Genomic DNA, 11,976 nt, shown 5'->3' on the forward strand with positions numbered 1-11,976 from the left:
AAGAGTAATTGGAAGTTTTTGAGTAATCCCCAAACTAAAGTAGCTTTAATAAAACCTTCTGTGTCATTTTGATATGAATATATATCAAATATTTTGTAGTATTGGTCTCCATTTGGATAACGATTTAAACTTCTTGCTTCATAAGCAGGGAATGAGAAGGCTGATATAGGAATACTTGTAATATTAGATCATCATGGAAAACACTTGGCAATATTAGATTTCTAACATTGAGGAAATAGTTTAAATTTGTCGGAGCCCTTCGTTGGCAAGGTCGGCCTGTTGTCAACTTCAGGCTCTAGATTTGCTAATAATGGGAGAGACCACTGGGTTTTGTGCTCCGTTCGCGACTATGTCTGAGTTAAGGGAGATTGGATCCTGAGAAGGATAATCACTGATAAAGTTCACCAAGGAAATTTTTAGAAGCACCTGAGAGTTTCTTCTTCTCAATAAGTTAGAATCAGCAGGTGAAACTTTCTTTCCAGCACCTTTGCCATCAGTCTGTTGTTTTTTGGATATCTAATTCTACAATAGAAATATATTTTTTTTACTAACTACTGATGTAACCTTGAGTGATTGAGAAGGAGACTTATCATTTAAAAATGGACTTGATTCTTGGTTCTGAACTTTTGTTTCTTCCCTACTAATTTCATCCCTTTCCTTAATTTCAGAATCTTCTTTATTATTTTCTTTCCCCGATGTGTGATTCTTATGGTCTCTTTTTTGGCTACCGAAGTCCATGCTACTTTGTTCAACATTGTTAGGATTGTTATTCAACAACGAATCATCATGGTTAAAGTAGTCGTTTCCTACGGCCTGTGACCATTGCTTCCAAAATGCTAGCTTCGTTGTCCGTCTCCTCGGCACGCTCCTCATTGTCATTCTCCTGCAGTACTACATCCTCTTGATGGCCTGCATCCTCATCATTCTCTGACAATTCTAATGCGTCTACAAATTTTTCAGAAACCTCCTCAAAATCATCACTTCTGATTCTTGAGGATCATAATCAAAACTCGTGTGAGCTCCATCATCAGGCTTTTCTTCTACAAACTCTTCGTCCACCTCAAATGCCAACATCGGTTATGCAACTATATCCTTGTGCTTCTTCGACTGCTCATGGTTTTTCCACTACTTGTCTGATTTAAATTTCTTATTACACACCACACAATAGAACTCCTGGCCACATTTTTTCTATTTGTCATTCTCATCTTCAAAACCATCAAACTCATCCTCATTAATTTTACCCATTCAGGCTCTTGGTACAGCTTTGTCCTCTCCATCTTCTTCCTTTCCTCCTTTTTCTTCTTTGCCTTCGCTTCTGCACGCCGCTTTTCTTCCTCCCTAACACGTCTAGATCTGTGAATATAGGCTCTCAAGATTACCAATGAGAGGGGCAAAAGCAACGACGCCGGTGCCCAAATCCATCTACTTTGCAAACCAGGTCTCTTGTTAGACCTTGGCGAAGAGGTCACCATAGACCTTGTAGAAGCCCTTATCGGAGTCAGAATAATCGGAGAAGATGGAGCTCGGGAAGAAGGTGAAGGGATCGATGTTGAAGAAGGCAGATGACTTATGGGCGGTCGGAGAAGAGGACCTGGGAACCGTGGGAATCGTACTAGGCACGCTCCTTCGAGTTGGAGAGGACCTCATAGGCATGGAGAAGCTGCTTGAAGGCGGCGGTGGTTGAGGCTGCGTCAGCAACTCTGGAGGCAGCAACCTTGTCTGGGTGGAGCTGGAGAGTGAGGCACTTGTACGAGGACCGATCTCTTGGGAATAGTCATGGGGGACACCAATAATCTCGTAGAGGCACCGCTTCTAAGGCATCGTTGCCATGGATAACAACAGCCTCGTCGCTACGTTTCGGTCGATGATGGAACCCAAGGATTTTTTTTTTGTTCGAGGAGGCTTTTCACCTCTGAGCCGAGAACGATGGAGAATTTCGAAGGTGGAGGGAGATTTCCGCTGTCGTTGGCCTTGACCGATGCCCCAGAGATGGCTTCGAGCGAGGTCATTAATTTAGGGTTTTTTTTCTTTTTTTTTGACAGAGGAGGCTTTCTTCATCGCCAATAGGAGGATCGAGGGGAGAAAGTTCAGAAAGTGGATACTTGTAATTGAAGAAGGGGATTTGCGTGTCAGGGTTTTACTAGCAAGAGAAAAGGAGCCCTAGAGTTTTGATCCGAGGAGACGGGTCGTATGCCTCAGAGAGTGCTATCAGAGAGGATTTGTTGTTGCCAAACCCATGGCGACACCCATAAAGGAAAACCAAGAAGATGTTTTTCTAGTGTTATGGTTATTACCTCATCGTAGCTTTTCTTTCCGACGGAGTTGTGATTGTCATTAGTTCTTCCGGTGTTGACCATCACAACGTCTTGGCTTAGATTTTCCACAGACGGGGCCAAGTTGTTTCGGCCAAATACCGTGGATGATCAAGCCACCGACAAACAAACTGTTGACATGCAAGCTCCTCAAAGATAGCTGTCGAAAAAAGAAAAAAGAACATGAAAAGCACTTCAAAAGAGAGTTAGAATGGTGTCGGAGATGGATCCCGGCAAGCTACTCCGACACTCAAGTTAGGATTTTATGTGAGGAAGAAGATTAAGGATTTGAGGAAATTAGGGTTTTGTGTGTGCATACCTGGGTCCATGGTTATGGGTAACCTTTTATAGAGTTAATCTCCGAAGCATCAACATCCGTTTAGAAGTATATCGAGATACGTGTTTTTGTTCCTATATACACATTTCAATTGTCCATGTCTTTCAAGATATTTTCCTTGTTCCTCTAGTGAAACTGTCTTAGGGTTTCCTAATCGTAAAGATGAATTGGTTTTATGACTTTATCTTGCATGACACGTAGAGGTAATAGATTTCCGCCACATCATGACTAAAGTGGGCAGTGATCTTGGTCCGGCAAGACCTTGACACTCTACCTCAGGCTCAAACCTAATAATGAAACAGTTTAATAATATTGAAATAATTATAAAATAATAATAAGAAACTAAATTTAACAAATACTTTCTAGTAGATTTTGACGTTGTTTTAGATATAAAAAAGGTTTATATCAAAAAAATTACAAAAGATAGCTTATGGGCATAGGCAATCGAGCTAAATTGACATCTTTATCATGGACCACTGCATTTTTGCCAACCTGAGACTATGGGCTTGAGATGAAATCTTCAAGTTGGATGCTCTTTCTTTTCTGGCTATAGGCCACGAACAATGAGCTATTATTTTTAAGCACGAGTTGACAAGAGGATCTTTTTGATAATAAGACCAAAAAAAAACTTGGCAGGTTGAATCTCCTTGTTTTGAGCCTTGTGTGTTTTTTGGTGACTTATATAAGCTAAGCATATTTCATGTTTGTGGTCGGTAGGGATCGGAATGCCTTTGGGGAAAAAAATGTGAAGTATAGAGGGTAGAAGGGCTGATAGATGGAGAGTGATATTATTTGATGCGTGTTGTGGCACAAGTCAAACTGTAAAAGAACTAAGAGTTTAATCACAAAGGGGACAAGGTCTTTGGGAAAAAAATGTGAATGTCAAGCAGTTACTTATGGGCCAAGAAGTAATAGGTCTTCAGGTTTTTGCCAATGTGGTTTCTTGGTTTGACAAGTGATACTGCTTGGAAAAAGCCCAATGGCTAGAAAAGATCTTTGGAAGTTGACCCCAAGCAACTGGTTACAATAGATTCTGGCTGTTTCTTTCCTTCAACTTTTTAATAGTTGAGTTGTACAATACCGATATCAATTTTTGTTACTTTAAATATTTTAATCAGCCTATACTGTTTTCTTACGCAGTTTGATACGTATAAAGGTATAAGGAAATCTCCTAGCTAAGCTTTTGAGTTGACTGCCTCGGTTCTAATTTTCTTCAGACCCCAGTTCATATCTACCAAGCTCTGTGCTTGAAGCTTTCACTACGTGTATGATGTTGAGTCATGTAGCTCTAAGAGTCCAAAATATCTATCTTTAAAAAAAGTATATGTGGTTTATAAGGATGTTGAGTGATGAGTCTTGGCTTGTAGCGTTCCGTTGTCAATATCAGACAGTGGAATTGACTAAACAAAAGTCCAAGTTTAACCTAACAATGACTTGCTACATATCACACATCATGATCTATCTTCACATTTGATGTCGTCCACAAATTTTTGTTTCTCCTAGGAGTTCATGTGTATGATGCTCCTTTTCTCCTGGTAAATTTGAATATCGATAATTATAGCTACTTGAAATTTACATATGTTCCATCAATTTCAACTTGTTCTTATTGCTTAAGGAGTAAGAATTGAATGATTCTTGAGTTCTAAATTGTGGGAATAATCCAAAAATTTTAATGAAAGTGTCGCACTCTTCCTCTTGCAGGTTTTGATGGAGTTATTGTACATTGAAGACATGGTCAACACTCCAACCATTTGCTGGTGATCTGCATAATAAAGGCACTGTATTTGGTCCTTAATTTCCTGACTTTGGCTAACATTATTTATGCTCCCAAATTGAGTTGGACTTTTCATGTGCAAGATTATAATCTTTGTTGTCCTAATGATTCTGGATTCGCTGCTTGCTTTAATTTTTTATGCAGTGATAAAAATCATAAATTCTTTCAACTGAAAGGACATTAAAGTCATCCCCAAGAGAAGCCTTACACTTCAATACAAACCCAAGAAACAACTAAGCATCATAATAGCACAAGAAGACCCTACAAACCTAGAATCTAATAAGGATCAAACCTAATGATCCTTTTATCGATGAAGCAAGTGAGGTTGATCACAAGGGCCAAAGTTACGAGTCAATCATCACTTTGACATTACTCCCAAAGAGAACCAAAATAATCATTATATCCAATGAAGTATCATAATCTAAGTATAATCTGAGTAGATGTCTAAAATTTAAAATTTTATATACATGTATTTATACTTTCTTAAGTATCAATTCCACATCAAATTATACCCTCAAACATACTATGTTCCTTGTCTGATATATATGATAAATCATGGAGGATATAGTAATTTGTCAAGCCTGCATCAACCTATTGGTGCTATGATAATGGAGGCTGAATACCCGAAATATCCTCTTGTACATAGTCATTTCGACATCATATGGAGCCACCATCTCATCCGCCTCTAGAGCTGGCTAACGAATTTAATATTGGAAGACAACATGCTTCTGTGTCTCCTCTATACCACAAAAGGTACATCATCTATCCCCCATGTACTCCAATTTATCCCTAATAGGTAGCATCCGGTGTGCCAACAATCACAGGGTGAATGTATGACTCGGTTGTAAGTGCCTCTTCTACATTGTCTTTGTCCAGGGCTTTCTAGCTTCGATATCTCTGAAAAAATCATATACCTGTCTAGTGCCCCTATCAAGCTTACTAAACTATTCTACAAATCTTTGTTGTGTCATCTTTGCAAATTCAACTGAAAACAATATTCTATCCCGTATGTGTAATATCTTCTCGATGAGAAGAGAATCTAAGTATTTGGTTTGTTACTCCCATACCTCTTTATGTAGAGGTAAGCATGGTGGACTCATTTGATCCATAATGTGTCTTACTTATCCTATGTATGTCATAACACTTTAACCAACAATACATTATTTCACGCCTTCATGTTCCTTTTTGATAAAGCTATTGGAATATGTTTGATTGTCTGCATAAAGTCACAGTAGAATGCTATGGATATGCTCTACAATGCCATTGGGAAGTGGTAGGATGAACGACCAATAGCTAAATGTTGAATGTGGATGTCTATTTTATTCTTAATTTGATTTTGTTCATGATCAAATGTTTTATATGACCTAATATAAATTGTGAGATTTCTTGTTTTCATTAAAATTGTTTGTCTCATGTTTGCAGTGGAGGGCCAATGGGAGGGAAAGAGAACATGCACCTGCCCTGGAGCGAATAAGTCTGACGTGTGAGATTTGTGTTTCTCCGGCATTATCCTAAACAATAATATTCAAAATCTTTAACGACTATTATTTCAAACCAGAAATGTATTTGGATGAAAAATAGTGAAAATACTAAAATAAATGGATAATGATTGACGGTTCATTTATAAAGAGGAAAACAGCTTTTCCAGCCCGCGGCGGCGTGACTTTTCTCCCATACTTTCCGTTCTCTGGCTCTCTCCCAACCAGTCTTGTTGCTTCGAGCTGTGCGTGTTGCGAGATCGATGACGGCAGTGGCCGCTCCACTGTCGGGTCTCCGGCGATCTTCACCCTTCCACATCCCAGATCGACGCAAGCCCTGCAAGACATGCGTCTTTGCGGTTATGTGAGTGGATTATTCTTATGAATACGGTAGAGATTCTTGTTTTCCTCCTTAATCATGTTGACGGCGAAATCGAGATGGAATTCTCTTCTTCCCAACTTTCTTTTCTCTTCTTGTTCTTTGTCTTCCGTGCTTTGGTTGATACAATTTTTTAGGGCACTAATCTTTCAAAGTGAATTGTTAGGAAAGATGGATCTGTGGCATCCTCCGCCACTGAGGGAGACGAGGGTAATTCCAGCAGCTTCCATACGTCACCAAAGTTTCCGCAGCTCGAGATGTCTTCTAATCAGTCTAATCTGGCGCCGAAGATTCTTAAAATCGACGCTTCGTACGATGGATCGAACTTTCGGTTCGACCGTCCGCAGCCTTCGGATGAAGAAGGAAACTGGAAGCATACGAGAGCATTCGGAAGATTTATTGCACGGGAGGCCTTTCTGAACGAAGAACTATGGGTGAGCTCAAACTTAGATTGTAGGCGCTGAACGCCATTGGTATATTCGTGTGTTTATTTTTTCCTCCATTTTTGAGGTTTTCTTTTATAAAGATACCTAACTTTTCTGTCTTCACTGCAGGCGGCAGCATGGTTAAGGGCCGAATGCCATTGGGAGAACTGTTCACGTTCGGTCTGCATTCTTGCAACTAACTTTGTCCTTCTTTTGTCTTTCCACTATTTAAAAAAAAAATTGGTATGCAACTGAATTCTAATATTAGATTTTTGTGTGTGTACGCGTTCAATCCAATTTTTGCAGCTATCCTGGTATCTATAAAAGACAATTTGCAAATAAGGTATGAATTATTCTGCAATTGATGACTTTGACATCTTTTGGCATTTGGAAACATCATTTCACTGATAATCTATAACATTTTTAGAGATTGGAAGATTTAGGAAGATGAAAATATAAATAATGAGAGGCTTGAATGGAGAATAAGTTTAGGAGGGTTATTAAAGGTGATACGTTTAATAATCTCAATCAAGAAAGTTTATCTGCCCATGGTGGACGAAGATAAAAAATCAATTCTGTTACATGTTCTACTATGCCTGAAAGTTACTTTTTTTTATATGAACATGTATTAATTTACTCTAATTGGTTATTGACTATAACATTTTATTTCATTTATCTGTAGTTCTTTTAATAATTGTAATTGATTTGAAGCAGGAACAGGTAAGATTTTCAGTTTCTTTGACATATACGATGAGATATGGCACATCCAACTATTACCCACGTCATACTTCTTAGGAATTTTTACATCAAGTAATGTGCGTGTTCTTTTTTCATATATTAGCTAGTGAACCTCATTGACAATGTATGCGGAGTTGTGCGTTTGAATTTAATTTGAACTAATTAATTACTAGTTTTGGCATGATAACCTTATTACTGTCACTTCTATTGGCTTGCCCTTGATTTTCTGTGTCATTTTTTAGCATGAACTTCACAAGCACTTCTGCTGGTTGTCAGTATGGTACATATTCTTATTTTCAAAGAAGCAAAAGAAAAAAGCAAGTAAATAAAGAAAGAACTAGTTTTGTATGCACTATTTGAGAAAAACACAGTTGAACACTTTTTACTCGTCTATGATATTAGGAAAGGCTAGTTTTTTTATTGTTTTACAAAAACAGTAGTCATTTTTCTTTTCTCATTTTTTGTAAAGGGCTTGTATTGCATTTGGGTAGTTAAATTATCTAACATGTTTGTAATATAGAAATCAATCAATACTGACAAATAAGAATTTCACATAGATATCTACAGTTTGTTGTGAGAGTATAGCCATCTATTCTAAGGTACTAGATCATCATTTTACCCCCCAATGACTTAACAGTAGATATCATATTTCTTTTGGGCATTTGAATTTACATGTTAATTAAGCATGACCTCAGCTGTGCCATGTGGAAAACCATTTATGCTGTTAATATAATCTGATGCAGGAGTTTGATGCAATAAAGAAGAGGTGCAGCGCACAACAAGCTGAGAAATGCATTTGCATTGTTGCGGTATAGTAGCTTTTAGAACCTAACATTAGTTCTATGATTTATACAAATCATTAGAAGTGATCTTCAGTCAACTATGATTTATGAAACCATTAGAAGTGATCTTCAGTCAACTATGATTAGCAGTGTATTATATACCATTAGAAATTGTTACTATAAAAAGCCTTCACATACTCCACTTGTGCAGGCTGATAGGCTTATATAGCGAGGGATCAATTGACAAAAGCATAAGGACTATGTAGACTAAACCCGAGTCTATTTTGTTTAAATTCAAATCATGTCCATGTTATATTGGTTTGATTGGACCACTTTTGCTAAATAAATAAACAAGAAGCACACATGCGCACACACACACATTTGTTTGTAGTGATTGCTTGGATTGACTTTAATATATTGTATAATGGATTTAAATTCACATTTTCATGATGTTATATAATATTGTTAAATAATGTTATTTTTTAAAACATTATGCAATGACTAGATTGTGTACTATCTATTTATGTACCCCTGTGTTTCATAGACCACATGTACATTATGCAATGACTAGATTGTGTACTATCTATATATACTTTTTAAATTCTTGCTATATATACTTTTTCAATGTAGAGCATGATCCACTAATCTCTGTTCTGTGGCCACATCCTATTTTTTCTGCATATGTATTCCTATCTACCGTTGTTCCAGCTCATCTAAATTGAAACTTAGTAGTCCATATGATTCAGAGCCAAGTGAAATCTAATTTAGATCCTTGCACATTTATTTCAAGTGGATTGTATCCCTCCCATTCAATTGTTTCCCTATAGTTTTTGCTTTATCATGTAGCAGGTAAAGAAGGATGATAAGAATTAGAGCGCACTGCACTGAGCAGCATTATTGGGACTCTGGATTTAAGCATACGACAACTGTTGGTTGGAGAAACATTTCCTCTAGTATGCAAATTATGTTGTTCCTTGTTTGTTTTCTTCCTTTGCTAAATTCCTTTAATTAAGTTAGTGCTTAAATTGTTCATCAGGAGCGCATAAAACAACCTGCATACTGCAGTATCTACCAAGCAGATCAACCAAAATATGCCTACATTTCTGATTTATGTGTTTCCAAGCATTATCGTCGCAAAGGCATTGCAAAAAACATGCTACTTTTAGCTAATGAGGCAGCCACAACATATGGTGAATCATGGAGCTTTCATCTAGTTTTTCTTTTCGTTTGTTGTTTTTTTTAAGTGCGTACATGCCCCTGCAAGAATACGGCAATAGTAGCTAGGCAGATCTGGAATTTCTTTGTCTATGTTTTTTTTTTCTTATTTGTACATTTCTTTGAGCATACTTAGGAGGTTTGATATTAAGCTCTTGTTCACCCCAGGTATCAAGCAGGTATTTGTGCAAGTGCACAGAGATAACACGGGGGCTCAAAAGCTTTACGATCAGATAGGATTTCAGGTATGCATCCAATGGTGTCATTGCAAACCTTTGCATCTCACCATCTTTAATCCTTGCATGCATTGTACACCCCTGCAGATTGTCCCAGAGGCTGATCGTCGTTTAGCAGCAGAAAACAGACACTTGCTGAGTTTACAGATCTGAAGATTCTTCCTTCCTGATTGATTCCATGATGTAAAAGTCCGTTACTGGGAAGGCATCATCATCGATTACATTTTGATAGGATAACAAAAAGTCACAGGTTCATTCGTTCACAACCATCTCATGGCACCAACTGTAGATTCTCTTTCTTTATCCCCTTTTTTTTTAACCTGAGGGAGGATGAGGGAGCAGTTGGGAAACCTACAAATCTATAGTCTAGGAATGCATGTGGAACAGCTTATAGGTTTTAAGTTTTCAGACCAAAAACGAGTTTTTGCATGGAGCAGTTAGATCTGCAACAACATATAGTTACTTTGCATATTGTAATAGAGTTCACAATTCACAACATACAGGGCTTGTAGTCACAGCCGATGCACGAATTTGCAATTAGGTGAGCACCACATTGCGATCAACTAAACCATCTTCGATCTCGGTTACTTAAAGCTAAGCGCTGTATAATTCATTCGACAGTAATTAGAAATCAATGGGAGAGATCTTCCTGCCTTCCAGATCGTTCTTCACCCACTGCCCCTTCTTGTTCCTCAACTTCTCTTCGAGCTCCCTGGCCGCGGCCGCCGCGTTGGCGATGGCCTCCTCCTGCACCCGCGCCATCCGCCGGCTCCTCCTCCCTGCCGCCTCCTCCCTATCAGCCTCCATCTCCTCGAACTGCCGCACCCACCGCTGTCGCAGCGTGCAGGCCGTGACCAGCGCTAGTGACTGCATCAGGAACATCCCCAACAACAGTGCCGCCTCCACCCGGGTCAGCGCCCACTGCTCCCGCGCACCACGGGCCGAACCTAGCAAGCGCAGGCTGGGCCCGGGCCGAAGGAGGAGCGCGAGGAAGCCTAGAGCCTGGCCGACGGATGCAGCGAGGACGAGGAGGAGGTGGGCGGCGAAGCAGGGGCCGGTGAGGTGGGAGGAGAGGAGGTTGAGGAGCGCGGAGAGAGCAGTGGAGGAGGAGACGGCAAAGAGGGCCCAACCGAAGGAGGTGGGGGAGGTGCGGAGGAGAAAAAGAGGGGCGAAGGAGGCGGAGGCGAGAACGAGGAGGAGCAGGTTGAGGGAGGAGAGGAGGAGGGCGTGGAGAGAAGACGAAGACGGCGAAAATGAGCTCCTAAGCTTCACGTGAACGTCAGTAGAAGAAGAAGAAGAAGAAGTCATTTTGCTTGATCTCTTTCTTCTTCGTTGGCTGTGATTTGTTCGTTGGTTGGAGTCGGAAACGGTCAGAAGTGATTAATATATAGAAGAGAGATGGATGGAGCCTGGTCTGCGAACGTTGGAGCGGAAGCAGCAGCTTAACGGCTATGGTAAGGAAGGAATTTGGAATCGGAACCTTGAAGCATGCATTTTTCTGCTTTGAACTGTGCATTGATTGTTTTTAAGTTGCTTTCGTTGTTATCTTTTCTTAGTTTGAACACGAATGGGCGGGAACAAAAAAAATATCTCTAACTACTTAGTATAACTGTTCCCTGTTTCAATAATTTCTGCACGAGAAAGCCTTGGCTCTTTGAATCCGTGGCTTAGTCGATTCTATTTCTATCACTTCACCTCCTCCTCTTTCTTCTTCTTCTTCTTCTTCGCTCTTCGGTCGATCTAGTTCTGTCCATGAATCGCACCCCTTCTTCACTTGACCGAGCTCAATAATAGAAGAGAAGTTGCTAGCTAGTTTCACTTCTGAAACACAGATTATGTTTATTTGTTTCTCTGTGCTGATGACTTGCAGTGGCCATACGTTTTTTTTTTGTTTGTTTGATAAAACTAAAACAGTAAAACGTTAAGCCATTTTTTTTACATATCGACTTTTAAAATTTCCTTGTATAGTTTTTAAATTTTCTTCTGACAATTTGACATAATTTTTTTAGTGTGATTACAATTTGACACAAAAGATTATGTGTAAAATCTTAAATATCATCTACGTAGATAGAGCGGATATTAAATCAAATAAATCAAGTTCGTCAGTAAAATTGATTAATCATTTTGAGAAAAAAAAATTAGAAGGATGCCTTAGTTTTTAAAAACCAGTCAGGATTTTTTTTATATTTGTTTTTATCAAAGAAAACGTCCCCATGCTATTTTTTATAATATGCCAATTCAATAGAGGTTATTTATTTATATCAAAAGTTTATAGTTTTTTCTAATTATTTATATTTATA

General features: G+C 38.9%; 1 protein-coding gene and 3 pseudogenes across 1 annotated transcript; 1 reads left to right on the forward strand and 3 right to left on the reverse strand.

The window, feature by feature from the left end:
* Positions 1-288: 288 nt before the first annotated feature.
* On the reverse strand, positions 289-1,349 carry LOC141819168 (uncharacterized; annotated as a pseudogene).
* LOC141819165 (DNAJ protein JJJ1 homolog) lies at positions 1,348-1,830 on the reverse strand (annotated as a pseudogene).
* A 4,254-nt stretch (positions 1,831-6,084) lies between these two features.
* LOC141819167 (GCN5-related N-acetyltransferase 6, chloroplastic-like) lies at positions 6,085-10,145 on the forward strand (annotated as a pseudogene).
* Positions 10,146-10,234: 89 nt separating this feature from the next.
* Positions 10,235-11,016, reverse strand: LOC141819166 (uncharacterized). Its single transcript, XM_074706511.1, has one exon. It carries the CDS (start codon positions 10,982-10,984, stop codon positions 10,301-10,303), a length of 684 nt encoding a protein of 227 aa, XP_074562612.1. The 5' UTR covers positions 10,985-11,016; the 3' UTR covers positions 10,235-10,300.
* Positions 11,017-11,976: the final 960 nt, after the last annotated feature.

The sequence above is a fragment of the Curcuma longa genome, unplaced genomic scaffold (assembly GCF_044706935.1).
Source record: "Curcuma longa cultivar G26 ecotype Majalengka, Jawa Barat unplaced genomic scaffold, ITB_CL_G26_1.1 contig_28103, whole genome shotgun sequence".
Lineage (NCBI taxonomy): Eukaryota > Viridiplantae > Streptophyta > Magnoliopsida > Zingiberales > Zingiberaceae > Curcuma > Curcuma longa.